The 17,770-nt window shown below is 39.3% G+C and overlaps 1 protein-coding gene across 1 annotated transcript in view; it reads right to left on the bottom strand.

Moving 5' to 3' along the window:
* The window catches only part of ADGRG4 (adhesion G protein-coupled receptor G4), a 149,454-nt gene that overhangs the window by 48,052 nt on the left and 83,632 nt on the right, over positions 1–17,770 (bottom strand). The window contains 8 exon segments of the mRNA XM_089323950.1: positions 329–545; positions 7,643–7,761; positions 9,424–9,556; positions 11,172–11,335; positions 12,847–12,892; positions 14,108–14,154; positions 15,042–15,106; positions 16,714–16,808. Of these exon segments, the coding sequence (XP_089180076.1) occupies positions 329–545; positions 7,643–7,761; positions 9,424–9,556; positions 11,172–11,335; positions 12,847–12,892; positions 14,108–14,154; positions 15,042–15,106; positions 16,714–16,808 (886 nt within the window).

Here is a 17,770-nt window from a genome sequence, read left to right as displayed (position 1 = left end):
TTAAGTTACTTACATTAGCACTTGTTTGAATAAATTTCTTAGCAATGAGGAATACTGGGGTACCAGCAGGGTTAAGGAAATCAATTGGAGGTTTGGTTTAGGGTAACTGCTTATTTGAAAAGTTGATATCAGTAAGATACAACTCAAATTTGAATGCATTCTTTCACAACTGGTATTTGAATAAAAGGGCCTCATCTTATTGAACTAACTGTACTTTCAATGCCTAACTACCTGACTTTTAAATTGGTGATGATTGTATGCTAAAGTATGAATGGCATATAATTTAAACTTCTTGCATAATTTCTTTTACCTAAGTATTAATACTTACTCATTGCTTACTTCATGCAGACCAGAGGCGGAATCATTTTGCTTTTCCAAAACAGCATTGATGATTTGTAACATAAGCTGGGTTAAGTTCATACTTATTTTTTCACATAGCGAAATATCAGACACTTTAGAAACAATAATCTTTGTCTCTTCTTCATCCAGAGGAGGAGATTCATTTAGCAAATTTAAAATGTGCTCTGCCACATCATTTGCATTCTCTGGGGGAAACAAAATTGAAACGTACAACTTGCATTAAGTACTTTTGGGCCATGCTCATCTGCTTTCCTTGCTTTAAAAATCTAAAGACAGTGAACTGAAAATGCATACCAAGGTAACAAAGTTTATAGATGGACTTCAATTTCTACAATAGATGTAGTCCCAGAAAGTAGCACGTAAGTCAACTTTTTATTCATTAATTCCTCTTTCAAATGCACCAGGGAAATCTTTTTGTCACTGAACAATTATCTTGAAATTTGATTCTAATTAAATTGAGACTTTTGAGTATTGGATTGAGTTAAGCAGATCCCACCTATATTCAAATATCAGCAAACATTTAGTCTGTGTTTTCATAATCCAGGGTGGTGATTACATTTTCCTGTCAAGGCCCATCAACTGACAGAGAAAAAAGCAAATAAAGACCAGGTAACAATAAATGCAATTAATTTAGATTTTCTAGAGAGTAAGAACAACAGATATTAACTCGCCCACCTTTTTCCTTCACTTTTTATTATGGAAATTTTTAGGCACACATAAAAGTAGAAAGAATAGTATAATGAATCCCCGTGTACTGCATGAGTCACCCAACTTCAACAAATATCAATGAAGGGCTAATCTTATTTCATCTACATTCCCATCTATCTTTGCCCAACCCTGGATTATTTTAAAGCAAATCTCTGACATCATATCATCTCATCCATGCATATTTTAGTATGTATTTCTAAAATTGTCATAACCACAATACCAATTAAAATTAAATTTTGAAATTAGTGGTAATATTCAAATATCCATTGATGGAACAGGGATATAAGCCTCAGCCATTTTATCTCCTTGTCTGAAAGTAGGTAAAATTCTATTTTATCCCTTACCCCTGCCTTCTTTCAAGAGACCAGCTCAGCCCCATGCCCTGTATTGTTCCACACCCCACCTCCTGTATTCCTTTCCAGGTTTGAAAGCCTGGGAGAAACCTTAAAAAACCTGTATGGAGCCGGCGCCCTGGCTCAATAGGCTGCGGCCGGTTCTAGTTCCGGTTGGGGCGCCGGTTCTCTCCAGGTTGCTCCTCTTCCAGTCCAGCTCTCTGCTGTGGCCTGGGAGTGCAGTGGAGGATGGCCCAAGTGCTTGGGCCCTGCACCAGCATGGGAGACCAGGAGAGGCACCTGGCTCCTGGATCAGCGTGGTGCGCAGGCCGCAGCGGCCATTGGAGGGTGAACCAACAGTAAAGGAAGACCTTTCTCTCTGTCTCTGTCTCTGTCTCTGTCTCTCTCTCTCTCTCTCACTGTCCACTCTGCCTGTAAAAAAAAAAAAAAAAACAACAAAACAAAACAAAACAAAACAAAACAAAAACCTGTGTGGAGAAGTTCACCTCTGTCTACTGCTCCCCAACCCCTCTCTGGACCCTTAACCCACCCTAAGATACATAAGGCCCAGCACACTGGAGGACTGGGCCTTCTGCCACATGTTTGGTCTATGTGCACACCAGCAGTTGGCCACCTCTGAGAATGTATTTTTGTTCTTGAACAAATTCGTTTTGGCTGTGAGTTCGTATCCTGTCTCCTCTCTGTTCTGTGCCCACTTTCGTTACATCTAGTAAGTGCTAATATTCTTAATTGTCCAATAAATGCTTTATTAAAAAGAGGTTTTGTTTGAATAATCACCCACTTTTAAAGTTAGCAGCTTTGCTATACAAATACAACACGAATTAGATTTTGGTTCAATATAACTAAATGAAGCTGAGATTCCTTGTGGTATATTCCTAGCTGAAAATACTCAAATTCAAGTCCCATAACCAAAATATAGAGGCAAACAATTGAAAAAATACAATCTGCTAAGAAAAACTGCAGAGAGGGGATTAGGTTCATAACACATTTAACACAGATTATATTGCAAACAACCAACTGTGTTTGTGGAAACAAAATAATACAGCATAAAATTCTCTCTCTCTCTCTCTCTCTCTCTCTCTGTGTGTGTGTGTGTATCTGTGCATGTCAGTGTCCCCCCAAATCTCTCTCCTACCACCAAGCTCCCCACGACTTTACTTCTGATAAAACCTGCATATTCTATTTTTTCTCCCCCATTTCCTTGCTTTATTCTCTTTTTCTGCAAACAACTCTGTTCTCATCTATGTAAATTAAGCAATCTTAGCTGAAGTCCTCTCAGTTCCTCTTCCCTCCCTGATTAACCGTTACCCCAATCTGCCCAACAAATGGCTTACATGGGAACTGAGTTAGCAAGGACAAGGGTTTTCCTTGAGGAGTGAGAAAGAAGGGGGCAGCTTGTAATTTACTAAGCTTGTAATTGTTTCCAAATTAATACTTTCTCTGTGTTAACATCTATCTTCTGGGAAGTTAGAGAAACTGAGGAAACAAGACAGTGAGCTCATTCATGGATCTTTTTCATGCCTTTATTAAATTGCTCCGGCTTTGTTTGTTGAAAATGGAACAGTCAGAACTGTCTTGTCATGATTCTTTGGGTTTCAGTGGTGCGACTTCACTTTGTTCAGTCCCTGCTGTGGCAGAATGAAAGTAAACAACAGTGCAAGGAGAGATTAACTATGCTGTAGAAAATAATCATAGGCTCTTCATCAGGAGTTACATGGTTTTTAAGGATAAGGTACACTCATTGTGGAAAAATTCTAGGTCCCCAAGCCCAAACAATAAAAAGAGTGCTCCTTTGTTGCTATAGAATAAATAGATCTCCATTGCTCGAAGTACAACTAACCCACAACTAATTTCAATAATCAAAGTTGTAACAGTGCCCGTTATTTATTAAACAATTTTTATGAGCTAGTGTTCTAGTTATGTGCCGCTACCTAACAAACCACACAGAAACTTAATGGTCTGGGTGTTGACTAAGCTCAGCTAAGCACTTGTCACTTAGGTGTCCTTCGTGCTGTTGCAGTTAGAGAACAAATAGCAATGACATAGCTGAAGGCTAGACTGGGCTAGAAGTTCAAAGTGGCTCACTCACATGACTGAGAGTTGATGTTGAACATGAACTAGTCAGTTGGGGCGGTTGACTGTAGCCCCTTGACATGGCCTCTCCCAGTGTCTTGGCTCAGTGGTGTGCTGGATCCAGCTTCTGATGTACTAGACCCAGCTTATTCCAGTTTATATCAGCTGTTAAATTTTGAGGAATTTTGTGAATTTGTTATTAAAACACAGCTATTGTTTAAAAATTATATAAACTACAATGAAATCAATTATACCAAAAATAATTGTGATGCTCAAAACTCATCACTTCCTCATTATTCTGCTACATTTTATGACTTTATGTTCTTGTGATTATTTACCTCTATCGAAGCTGTGTGTGCATCTCTTACCACATTCATAGTTCAGTGACTACACATTGTTGCATGTAGTCAGTTGAAAACTAGTAAGTGCTACACATCTACCATTTTAGGATAGAGCTGGCTGTTAACGTATTTTTCACACATCAGTGTTTGTGTTGTGGGCTAGGTTAGGCTCAAACTAATATTTCAGACTCTTGCCTTTTACTTAGAGAAGAATTTTAAGTACAAGCACAAACACGACACGCAGCATGGTAAGGTTTATTTACAAAGTGAGAAGAATACACAGGAACATGAGCGCTTTATTAAGGGAAAGTGGGCTAGGAAGGGTAAACAGGAACTTTCATACCCTGCTTTCCCTAGATCCACCAGGCAAGAGAGAGAGAGAGAGAGAGAGAGAGAGAGAGAGCGCTTTCCCCTTCACCAACTTCTTATGAGCTTCAAAAAGGGAAGTGGTTACATAGTCTGATTGACAGGTGAGTTGAAAGGATTACATGGTAGGGCAGGGGAGGTGTGGCCTCCAGCTCATGAACTAGCTATCTCCCTGAGTTTTCCCACATCACTTGGGCCTCTTAAAGTATGATGTCTGGGTTCTACAGGGAAGCATATCAAACAAGAGTGTACTAAAAGAAAGGATACAGAAACTTCCAGTCCTCTTAAAAGTTAGTCCCCTAATTGGCAGTGTCATTACTGCCATATACTACTAGGCTAAGTAGTCACCAGCTAGTCCTGAATCAATGGGTGTTTACCCAATTGACAAGGAGAGAATGTTTGGCATTTTTTAAACAGCATACAACAGCTAGGTATTATGCATGCATTTTCTTATTGAATCATCACAAAACCCTATTTGATATGCACTCATATTATTTCTTTTATATAGATTTAGAAATCAAGACACTGGGTGATTCTAGTTCAGTTCTGACTCCACAGGTTCAGTTCTTTGATATCACTTTTTGCTACAGCGTCTGTGCCTTTATTCCTTTTCCCAGTAGTGTTGGGGATTGGGACAGCCATGTTTTGCAGTCCTTCTATCTGACCTCCTAGGAATCTCATTGTTCTCTTTTAATTGTCCACAGTTCCGCCCTGATAGTGGAATGAGCAGAGATGGCTTTGGGAAAAATTCTGCCCAAGTTCACTGAACCCTGACGCATCTTCCATATCATAAAGGTAACAAAATTAACCACAGAAAAGAACTCAAAGAACTTTGAAATAAGGAAATATTTTCTAACTCAATGATATTGAGAAGTTCAGAAAAAAATGAGCATTTATATGAAATAACCAAAGAGTCTTTCTCCAACCAAGATCTCTAGTGCTTGTCAGCAAGTTTGAAAACTAAAGAAAATAAATTATTTTAATGTAGAGATATTTTCTTTCCTTTACATCATACAATACTCATTGTTCACTAAGACCCTAACTTACAAGGACAAGAGAAAGATTTCCCCAGAGTCAATAAACTTGATAGTTCAGCTTTTATATATCTAAATCACCATCCAACTATTCTCTTTCTCCACAGTATTTTTTATAAAGTGACTTCTGAAAGTAATTTAAAAAAAAAAAACAACCCAATGCAGTGCTTCTGTTGTTGTTATGGATATTTGTTAGCTTTTTCTTCCACAAGAGAAAATTCTATTAGCGTGTCTAAACAAAATGTGTCACTCAGAAGGAGGGAGGTCAGCATGAAACACAGACCTTTCTATATTTCCACCGACTCACTTTAAGGTGAAACTTTCCCTGCTGCCCTGACTCATAATTTCAGATCCAGGAACCATCAAACCTATGCTTGCTTTGCTAATTGTTCTAGATATTCCTTGAAAAGGATATTATTTTTGCATTTTCTGCAAGGAAGACAAGTCCAATTCCCTGGCCCTTCTGCAAGGTACTGAAATGCTTGTTCCTCAATTCCAAACAATTCTTTATGCAAGGGACCCACTTGATGCAATAGAGCCACACCTAACCAGCTGGGTAGAAATGGAAATCCTCAGCCAGCACCTGGCTCACTTGGCTAATCCTCTGCCTGCAGCGCCGGCACCTCGGGTTCTAGACCCGGTTGGGGTGCTGGATTCTGTCCCAGTTGCTCCTCTTCCAGTCTAGCTCTCTGCTGTAACCCGGGAGGGCAGTGGAGGATGGCCCAAGTGCTTGGGCCCTGCACCCGCATGGGAGACCAGGAAAAAGCACCTGGCTCCTGGCTTCAGATCAGTACAGCGCTGGCTGTACTGGCCATTTGTGGGGGGTGAACCAACAGAAGGAAGACCTTTCTCTCTGTCTCTCTCCCTCTCTCTCACTAACTCTGCCTGTCAAAAAAAAAAAAAAAAAAAGAAATGGAAATTCTTTGATGAAAACAGATTTGATGTCCAGTGAGGGCCCACTTCTTGCATTGTGGATATCCATTTTGTTTTTACTATAACCTCACAAGGCAGAAAGAACAAAGAAATTCTCTGAAACCTGCTTAAATAGGCACTAATTTATATTCATGAAGGTTCAACTTTCTTGTCCTAATCACCTCCTAAAGATCTAATAGCCTCTTAATAACACCACAGTGGGGTTAGGATTTCAACATTTGACTTAAATGGTGAGGAGGAGGCCACAAATATTCAGCCTTTAGCAGACACCTCACCAAAGAAGATATACAGACAGAAAAGTTAAATGACCTGCCAATTGTACTTTACACACACACACACACACACACACACACATCTCCAAGAGAACTGATAACATGTCTACACAAACATTTTTAAATGAATGTTCACAACCAGATTGTTAATAATAGCCAAAAGGTGGAGATGACCAAATGTCCATCAAAGTGAGTGAATAGATGAAATCTGCTATATCTACACCACAGAACACTATCCTGTCATAAAATGTGGGGCCAGCGCTGTGGTGCAGTGGGTTAACGCCCTGGCCTAAAGCGCCCGCATCTCATATGGGCGCCAGTTCGAGTCCTTGCTGCTCCACTTCTGATCCAGCTCTCTGCTGTGGCCTGGGAAAGCAAGGGAAGATGGCCTAAGTCCTTGGGCCCCTGCACCCACGTGGGAGACCCAGAAGAAGCTCCTGGCTCCTGGCTTCGGATCGGCACAGCTCCGGCCATTGTGGTCAATTGGGGAGTGAACGAGCGGATGGAAGAACTAACTCTCTCTCTCTCTCTCTCTCTCTCTCCTCTCTCTGTGTGTATCTCTGACTTTCAAATAAATAAATAAATCTTTAAAAAATATGGAACTATGTGAAGTATATTAGATATTAAATTTTTATATATTGAAATAAAATGGAAAATAATTAGCAACAAATTATAACAAAAACACTAACTTCTTTTGCTACAACACTACTTCTATCCTCATTAACTACCTTTTCTTTTTTTAAACTTTAATTGTATTTATTTGAAAGGCAGTGAGAAAGAGAAAGAGAGAGAGAACTGAAAGAGATTTCATCCACTGGTTCAGTCCCAAAATGCCTACAACAACTAGGACCGGACCAGGCTGAAGCTAGGAGACCAGAACTCCATCCAAGTCTTCCATGTGGGTGGTAGGGACCTAGGTACTTGGGCTATCACTTGCTGTCAGTATTTGCATTAGCAGGAAGCTGGAATGGAGAGTAGAGTCAGGACTCACCTGAACACTTGGACATGGGATGCAGGTGTCTCAAGCAAGTGAGTTAACTACTGCATCAAATGCCCACTCCAACTACCTAGTTTCTGAGATGGGATAATTGTAAGATAGATTTTCCTGCCTGAAATTTGTCTGTGTTCTTTCTAGTCTCAAGGCAAGGAGGCAAGCTATCTAAGGTTCCATTATTTCTGTAATGAGTGCAAAACAATCTTACCGTCACTTACGGTGATATTAGCAAGATCCAAAATCTTATCAGGAAGTCCTTGAAGCAACTTGCATTGCTTAAACTTTGGCTCTTCCCACTGAGATTTGCCTGTGTCGATGCTGATTGAGCTGAAAAAGAGGAGAGGAGAGCAAAAGGCGTTATCTAGCTTTCTCCTTGGAGGATGAGGCAAGGATAGTGTTAACACAAATAGTGAAGAAACAGGTGTGTCGTTGGCATGCCTCCCCCTTGGCCATCCCTGTTCTCTTAGTCAAGACAGCAAAGGTGGGAGCCTATCGTTTCTTTGTAAAGTGAAGAAAATTTTGTTCTCGGGGAGCCAAGTGAATGTAGGGTCAGCACTTGGAAGGATAAACAGCAAGAGAATGAGAGATGGGCATGGCAACGTCCAGCTGTTGAAGCATCAAGGCGAAGATGTTGTCCCTTCAAACCTGACTCTTTGCCCTGATTTTCACTTTTTATTGCTATTTTAAGAAGACATTCCTGTTGGAATGTGGTCTCCATCTCAGTATATTCATTTACTCAAGGCAATTAGTATAGGGCCCTCTGTAGCTCATTAGCCCTCATCATCTACTTCCCCCGTGCCTTATCCTGTTCAACCCAGTTCATTTCAAGTCAACTAATAAACTCATCTGAGGACAGTAACTGGTAACAGACAAATAAGACAGGGTTTTGTCCCTTTCCAGAGGAACCCCAAATTCTATGGTTTGATAGGCAAAATATAAAATGAACAGCTGCATGAACAAAGCTAAATCTATTGTCAACATTGGATCTTTGCAGGCACTGTAAGGACAGAGATGGAGAGAAACACCTCCCACACAAACAGCAAATAGTACAAGCAGACAAAGAGATACAGGAAGTGCTCCTTGGAGCCCACAATGGCAAATGGCTTTTTGGCTGGAGTGCATGGTAAAAGGAAGGGAGAGTAGCAAGCGAGATGGCAAGAGAGGGAGCCTGCAGTCTTGTGGACTGTATTTAGGGGGTGAAACTTAATTTGTGGGCATGATAGCAGATTTCTGGAAAATCACAATGGCAAAGGTTTGCAATATAGTTGGGAGGTAGCAGACAGAAGGCAAGGAAAATGCTGTAATCACAAGCAAAAGATAGTAAAGGGCTGGTACCAGGACAGTGGCCAAGGGGCTGGAAAGGAGAGGCTAGCTGTAAAAGCCGCCTGCCTTGCTGACTGATGAGCAGCAGGGAGAGAAAGGTAGGGTGCAGTCATACATGGCACTTTGTGAAAGAGTGCTTTTAAGCCAATGTTCAAAACCTGCTGCCCTTCTGGTCTTGCCCACTTAAGTAAGTGGCATAAGCCATTAATGATTGACAGCAAGAAAAGAGGGCTGATGATTTTACAAAGGAAAATGATAAAGTCGACAATAGAAGAGTGATTTAGTTAATGATTATAGCCCATCAGTGAGATAGCTTCTGAGGCTGATTTTTGAAATAATCATTAAGAAGGTGAATGCAAAACATGGCAAATGTTTGATAAACCATTGAGTGAAAGGGTAAATTATGTTACTGATAGGACAGTGATTACCACTACATAAAAGTTACAGGTATTCAGAGAAAAAATAAAGCCACTAAAAACAGCTGTGTTCAGGTGGCGGAGCTGTGGGTGACTTTTCTCTCATGTCCTCCTGAAAATTGTTATTATGTCACATGTGCATGTTTCAGTAAGTCCAAAAGGGGCGAGGAGGGAAGAGTGGTAGCAGAGGTAGATGAAGGGATTAGTTAGTGCATCTTTGGTCCAGCAATTAGAACGTGCTCTTACATACCAGATTCTAGTGGCGCTTCCATCCTTATTTTTGATGCATCTAGTTTGGGTTGTCTCTGTAGGGTTGGTTAATAGCCACTTATATGTCCCTTTGTATTTAGAGGCTGTTTCCTCAGCTTTGCACTTTCCCGGCTCTACACGGAAAATGTATGCACATTTTAAAGGGCAAAAGGCACTTAAAGGTACCATGAACATCCATTAGGACCCATCATTATTAGCCTTCACATAAACATCAGAAAATAAAAGAGGAAACTTTTTCCTGCTAGGCCTTTGAAACTGGACTTCCTTGAAAATAGCATTAAATTGAGTCTTTTCATATTGAAATAAGCCACCTCCTATAACCCTTTCCATTAAAACCACCAGTTGACAGGAGAGGTATTTTATTTTGTTTCTGTTTTTGCTTTGTTTTGTTTTAAATGGATCCCATGCATCAGAAAACAATTCAAGTCACACAAAGGGGTGTTAGAGTGAAATACAGAAAATCTCCACTTGCCAATTGTCCCCCTTCCAAGGTACCCACAGTTAACAGTTTGACGTGCATGGACTGTGCACTGACTACTTCGGGATGGTCTGTCCTTTCTGACCATACCCTTGGGGTGGATTTGGATTGAGGACACTCAGTGCAGCTGCCATGACTGGTCAAAGTAAGAGAGCTCTGTTTCTGATGGTGATTATGAAGTACAGGATTACCTCCACTATGCTACTAGGGCATGTACAGGACTACCTCCACCATGCTACTAGGGCATGGTTGGGCTACCAGGCATTTCCACCTTAAGGAAGATGTGACCTGTACTAAGTCATAAGCTAAGCTCCCACTTTTTACTGACCTCCCACTGTGCCCACAGCCACGACTCTGGAAATTTTTTCCACAGAGTGACCTGTGAAGTGGCCTAGCCAGCCCAGCCTCATCTCTGAGTGAGGGGGAAAGGTGTCTTGTTGTCACACTTGAGACAAGTTCACCAGAATCCGGTGCACAGCAGCTGTCACACTCCCCTGCCTTCCACCTCACTCTCATGCTCCAGCCCTTACAGCCTGCCCTAGGCAATGTCATTAGTTTGTTGCCAAGGATTGTGCTAATGCCTGTCTGTGTTATCTGGGTTAGTGCAAAGATTTTTCTGGGGCAAAAAATATAAAGCTGGCAGTAATAGGAACAAGGTGTAATGGCCTAATAGCTTTTCTCTTTTACCATTAAAGATTTACTAATCAGAAGAGGAAATGCGTGCAGCAGAAATCTGGGACAGTTCCCACATCACTTGCCAAGATGAATAGGATGACTGAGTCAATCAATAAATGAGCAGGTATCTATTGAGCATCTCTTTTGTGCAATACGGAAGCTCTCCACATCTCTGGGGATTTATGCACGAAAGCCAGCCCTCCCACTCAGTGAATGGACTGGCCACTGCTCATATCCAGAGCTCACCAATAGTCTCTAGCAAAACACTCCAGCACTCTGTTCTCTCAGGAGCTTTTGCTAGGAGAAAGGTCGCCTGAGCAGGTGAGTCCTGAGGCAGTGTAGGGGGAGGCCTCTTCAAACAGTCCATGGGAAATGTGTATTGTGAAAATACTATCTGTGAATGTCAAACATTCTTATTGCATTTTTTCCATGAACCTTTCAAAGTGTCCTTATAAAAAGGAACATGAAAATGACTTTTCTCCCTCGGAACTCAGCATTCCTTACCATGTACGTATGATGAGTTTTATACGAAGGGGCGTAAATTCAACCTGAAATACTCCTCTCTCATAAGTTACCTAGTTTTCTCACTGCAACATGCTCCGACTTTACTAATAACGTCAGTTCATCTTGTGTGAAGTTTCCATGCTTGAGATTGCCATGTATTTTACTTCTGATCCTGCCAATCAATTTCCTGGGTGCTAGAGGAGAGTTGGCCTTTATGATGGCCTGAGAAACACAGCTGAAAAGTAGAACACATAAGAAAGATATTGCAGCTATGTCACCATGGTGTAACTTGGCTGGCACAACTGATGTTCAGTACAATTGATTTAATTGGTAGTCTGTAGATGTCAAAGTTTTACAGTTATTAAGTGGCAAATCTTAAGAAATGATGGAAAGCAGCATTTTGAAATCTTCTGATAAATTTTCTCCCATCCTAAGCAGTAAACTCGAAACCCATTTTCAAAAGAATGCTCAGTAACATTTGCACGATTTTGAAATTAAGTAGCCTTGTGACTTTTCTAGGAGTTTGTAGTAATTATTAGAGAAGATGGAGTATTCAGGATTAATATTTCAGGGAAAACCTTTTATCCTTCTGGTCTCCAATTTATCCATCATTACTGCAATAAGGCAAATAGGCACATGCTCAATTAGTCTGTAAAGATGTGTTCTGCAGAAGGCCTATTTCTATAATAGAATAATAATGATGATAATGATAGCTAACATTTTTGGAGTCCTTGCTCCACATGTCTTGATTCATTTTTATCCTTTTAACAATCTTCTGAGATAAGACAGCTACTCGGCCCATTCTAAAGAAGAGAGAACTGAGCCTTAGAGAAGGCAACGTTTCGCATGGTCACAAAGACCTACCTAGTATTTTTGTCCACTAAAAGATATGAAAGAACAGGACTGTCATTGATCTGAGAGTTTATAGCAAGGTCCTAAACCACTCTAAATTCCTGTAATATTCCATGAGAAAACCCATTTCAGATTCACAAACCTACCTATGCTTTTGTCCCATTTCCATTTGTAGCTTTGAAGAACACATTTGCTAAGCTGCTGAAAGTTAGATGTACCTGTGCTTACTCCAAACTTCTACATGCAATCTAAGTAATTCCTCCTCATTCCCTGATCATATTTGGTGATGTTTCTGCTCATGCTACCCATTCCCTTCGGAGCCTGTTTCTTCTCAGCTTGCAGATTTCCAATCTCAAAAGGACTGCTCTTCTGAAATCTGTACTCTTGCTTGCAACACACCCTCTGCTCCAACACACTGGTCATTTCAATGACTTCTTTATGCACCATCTTTGGCTATATGTCCTTCATGATGTACATTAAGCATTTCAACAATAGCCAGGGTCCTGGAAGGATCTGGGCTAATCACAATTCTGAACAGCATGGAGTATGCTTCCAAGTTGCTGTTGCTATTGCTTTTCAATTTCCCTGCCCAGTATTTCATAGAGCTTATTGACCACAACACTTCATTCAACCCTATCCCCAATTATAACCACTTTGGACTCCATTTTCTCTTCAGCACAAAGAAACAGTGAGCACACTGCTAGGCTGTGCTGCGACCAACTGAAACAACTTATTTCATGAAGGCAAGAGCCCAATTACAGCATCTTTAATATAACCATTGGGTACTTTGATCTCCTTCTGGCAACTCTGATCAACAGGCTGCATACACAGAATTAAATGGAAGGAAATCAGAACTAAATGTACCAGCTATGAATAAACTCGGCTCCTACCTACCTGTATGGTACATGGAAACTTGTAGCCATTCTTTGCCATTCTCTCTGTTTCAAACAAACCAAAAGAAAAGTACATGGTCACTAAAATCTTTAAATAAATGTCACAATTGAGGACGAGGCTTATTGTTAACAACAGTAATCATAATTATGCTTTTATGTTTATGTAACCCATTGCCATCGGAAAATCAACATCAAAACATCAATGCATTTTGTTCTCACACCAACACCGTAGGGTGGACAATGCGAGGATAGTCATCCCATTTTCTAGACGAGGATACTGAGTCCCAGAGAAATTAAATGATCTACCCAGTATCACACAGTTGACAAATCAGTGCACTAGGAGCAGAATCAGAGTATCTGGATTTTGACCTGGTGTTGACCAGGTCAAACTATAGTGGAAAACACTATAGTGATAGTGGAAAACACTATCAAATGTTTGCTAGATTTTTGAGTCCCATATTAAGCACTTAACATAAATTATCTCATTCTATTTTTCCAACAGCTTTCATTATACAGGTGAGGAAACTGAGGCACAGAGAGATTAATTAAATTGCCCACAGTCTCAGAGTCGGACATCAGAACAAAAGGGATTCCAACTCAGGCAGCCTGACCAAAAACCCTTTGCATTTATTGTTTGAGAGGAATTTGAGTCATAGTGTGCTATCTCCAATGTGTTAAATTTTAAAATTCTTATTCAGCTATTTACAGAAAGTATTTTAAATGATGGAAGATAATGCAGAAGTCACTGTAGGCTTGATTGTATTTTTGCATGGTCAAAATATTTATTTCTTATTTAGATAACTTGAAAACTGTATGCTTACTAATCATTTCAGGGTGTACTATTATACAGCTTTAGGCACTGGAATAAGTACCAAGAGTTGGGGCAATGATACCAAGATAGTTTTGTCACATTTCGAGTTCAAATTCATAGAAATAAAGGGCAGATTTTTGTGTGTGTGAGTGCCAGTCTTGCAAACGTGAGACAGGCTCTTTTGCAAGATGTCTACAACCCAGAAATTCCACTTACCATCTACAAACCTGTCATTCAACATTCTCATAGCCCACAAAATGTACCACATGGAGAGTTCAGAATATCAGAGGATGGTTTTCCTGATGAGTTCTTGTGCCATTCCCAAAGGAATAATATGACCCTCAATTTTCATAACTGAGTCTTGCCTAACAACACACACTGGGAGAAAGAGCTATTTACTTACATCTAATCAGGTATAGTATGGGTCACAAGTAGATTCATTTTGAAAAATTACTTACAACAGCTTGGTGTATGGCCATTTCTTCCTCACAAGTGTCTCTGTATCAAAAGCATCACAAAATTACAGAAAATGGCATACAGTCCCAAATACTCAGGGCACAAGTTCAGGAGAAAAACAACTATGAACAGATATAAAATTATAGACCCCATCCCACCCCCAAAGCTTGGAATTCAAATAGTGCCAGGACTCCAAGGAGGCATTTCTGGTCCAGTCCTGGCTGGCTGTTGCAGCCATTTGAGGAGTGAACCAGTGGATGGAAGTCCTCTCTCTCTCTTTCTCTTTCTAACTCTGCCTTTCAAATAAAATAAATCTTTTTTTTAAAAAAAGAAATGTGTGTCCCCAACAAATTTTAACTTGTAGGTATTTCTCACTGTAAACATTCCAAGTTCCTTTTGGAATTTCTAATTCTTGAAAATTCACCACCCAAAATTAAAGGCATTCTAAACCTTCATGTGTTGGCTATTCCTAGCCCTTCATCCCTTTAAGGAAGGATTTTTTTAAGTCACACAATTATAAAATTTTAGAGAGTAAGGGGGCAATAGAGGTAATTCAGTTTAATTCCACTACTTTCCCTATTGATTTTCTTCAGTTTTGTTCTCCAGTATATATGTATATATGTAATATATACACATATATGTGTGTATATACATATATAATACATTATATAATGTATTATATATTATATTTAATAATATATATTATATGTAATATATTATATAATGTATATACACATATATAATATGTGTATTATTACACTCTAGTAATAATACACATTACACATATTTTTAAATTCCAAACAGAATCTGCATTACACACGTAAATCTAAATCCCCAAGGATGTGAACAAAGGAAATCCCTCTGGATAGGAAAAATTATGGAATGCCTTCAGCTTGCCCTTCGACCCACAATAGATGTCATTCACATACCTGATTTTAATTTGGATAGCCAGATTAGCAAGAGAAAATTCACTGTCTTGAAATATAGAATTCAACTGTAAAAGACCAAAGAATCCATTTTAGTATTCCAACTCCCCTATTTTAAGCCAGCAAAATCACCTGGGATGACATGATCTTTAAGCTTGCACTCATTATTTCAGCTGGCCCAGCATTTCCATCTGCTCCACACTCAGTTTTTCAGTTTACATTTTATCAAGTATTATGAGCCAAATTGTGCCCTCTCCCCTCCAAATTCAAATGCTGACACCCTAACCCCCAGTGTGTTTATTTTGAGGTATGGCCATTAGGAAGGCAATTATGGTTAAATGAAGTCATAGGGTTGGGCCATAATCCACTGAGACTGGTATCCTTATAAGAAGAGGAAGAGAAACCAAAGATGCATGTGCACACAGGAAAGACCATATAAGAACACAGGGAGAAGGTAGCAGCCATTTCAAGGTAAGCAGAGAGGGCTCAGCAGAAACCAGCTCTGCAAACACCTTTATCTTGGAATTCCAGCCTTCAGAACTATGAGAAAACAAATATCTGTTCTTTAAGCCATCCAATCCAGAATATCTTTTATGGTACCAACTCATTTTCAAGCCCTTAAAATCATGTCATGTACACTTGAAAGTAAGTGTTGACAGAGGGAGAATGGAAGCAGATGCGATCATTCTCTTGAGGTCTGCAAGCTGGTATCAACTATCTGGGAGACCATTTAATGATGGTTATTAAAAATGTTCATATCCTTTGATCTACTAATTCCAGTTCTAGGAATTTATCCTATAGAAATATTCGATAACCCCAAAATTTATTGCAAGAGCATTATTTTCAGCATTCTTTATAAATAGGGGAGAAATAGAAACAACCAAAGGTTCAGCAAAGGATATTTGTATTTTAAAAAAATGCACTATATTACAGCCAGATAGTGAAATACTAGGCATCTCTTAAAGTGTATGAAGTAGCTTTATATTTAGCAACATGAATATGCTCAAAGATACATGGCTAGGTGTGGGAATAAAGCAAATTGAAGAGCAGCAGAATTTGTATGGTTCTAACTATTTTTGTGAAAGAACACATATGTATCAATGTTATAACAAGTACAGAAAAATCTAAGAGAATGTACCTTGAACTATTAAGAGGAATTAATGCAAGGAGCAGTATCAGAGAGGACATTTACTTTGTGTTTTAGATGCCATTGTCTAATTTGTTGCAGAACATGTATTAATTTTACTATCAGAAAAAACATAAGGATGAATAAAACATTCATTGTGTTGAATAGAGAAAAAATAAAATTCAGAAAAAAATATTTAAATGTGATACCATATTGACATTGTTATCATTGCTATTTCCTTTCCTCAAATAGGAAACTTTGGCAAAGACTCAGAATTTGTGTCAGTGGAGGAAAATGTGTAGATCTTCACAAATAAGAACATTTCATAAAATCATTCCACATTGGCTGTGTGGAAGAGATTGCATACATCTCCCACGGTATTAAGTATAGAACAGATAGATTTGCAGCAAATTTAAGACAAATTAGCCATGAAATGGGTTACTGGTACAAAAAAGAGAAGGCCTTGTTTTAATTGACTCAATATTTGTCACAAATATACATATTCACACATATTTATTTATATCATAAATATTCAAGATATTATTTTACCCAGTCTTCTGCAAATTCATGAATAAGACTGGTAATAAGGATCTTTGGCTCTTCATCAAAGATAGAGAAGTTCATTTCAACATTGTAGAAGGAAACTGTAATTAAAAATAAAAGGTTAATTTAATTCACTTCATTCAAGAAAGTCGACTACTGTAAATTTGATCAAAGGCTCTCTCTGTTTTAAAGCAAACCAAATAATGACATCTTATTCCTAAATTTTGTTTGACTTAACTCTAAGTCAAGAACCAGCAATTTTGGCTCCATATCTAAGAAAAAAATAGGATTTTACCATCTCATTTTTGCTTTAGTTATTTGGGAAGTTACATGATTTCTACAGCTGATAGGCACTCTACAAATCTCCCAAATTTTCCGTTTTTGTTGTTATCCAACAGATTTCTAGTCCATTCATGGCTAAGCTGAACAACGTGTCATAAGATCATTTGTCTTGAAAAAATAGCTATTTTTTTCTTCCTATGTCTTACATTTTGTTTCAGGTTTTTCTCTTCTTATTTCTCTCCTTTTGTATATCTTACTAAATTTCTGTTTTGGAATGCTGAAAGTTGAAGGAACATTGAAACTTTGAATACTGTGGAAGGCAAACACTCCCTGGCCAGAATAGGCATTCTTAGCCAGCTTGAGGTGAGGATTGGAGAAGACTGACACCTGCAAATGAGGAGTTCAAATAGCAGGACAGGATAACTTCTGGTCTTCTCTGGTATGTGGTCAACATGATCAACCCTAAGGCCATATGGCAAGGCATGAGTTACTAGTCCATGTTCATATGGCAGCATTATAGTCAGAACACCAAGAACAAAATGGGTGGAAAGGAGGCCAAGAAATTTCATACCAAGGGGGTGGACACTGTGGTACAGCAGGTTAAGCTGCCACTTGTGACACTGACACCCTATATTAGAGTGCCAGTTCAAGTCCTGGCTGTTCCACTTCCAATACAGCTTCCTGCTAGTGCAACTGGGAAGGCAAGGGGGAAATGGCCCAAGTATTTGGGTTCCTGTAATGCAGATGGGGAATCTGGATGGAGTTTCTGGTTCTTGGCTTT

This window comes from Oryctolagus cuniculus, chromosome X, assembly GCF_051225735.1.
Source record: "Oryctolagus cuniculus isolate XC-2025 breed Fujian yellow rabbit chromosome X, ASM5122573v1, whole genome shotgun sequence".
NCBI classification, from domain to species: Eukaryota; Metazoa; Chordata; class Mammalia; order Lagomorpha; family Leporidae; genus Oryctolagus; species Oryctolagus cuniculus.
Note: the sequence above shows the minus strand (reverse complement) of the source record. Positions and strands in the feature narration are given on the sequence as shown.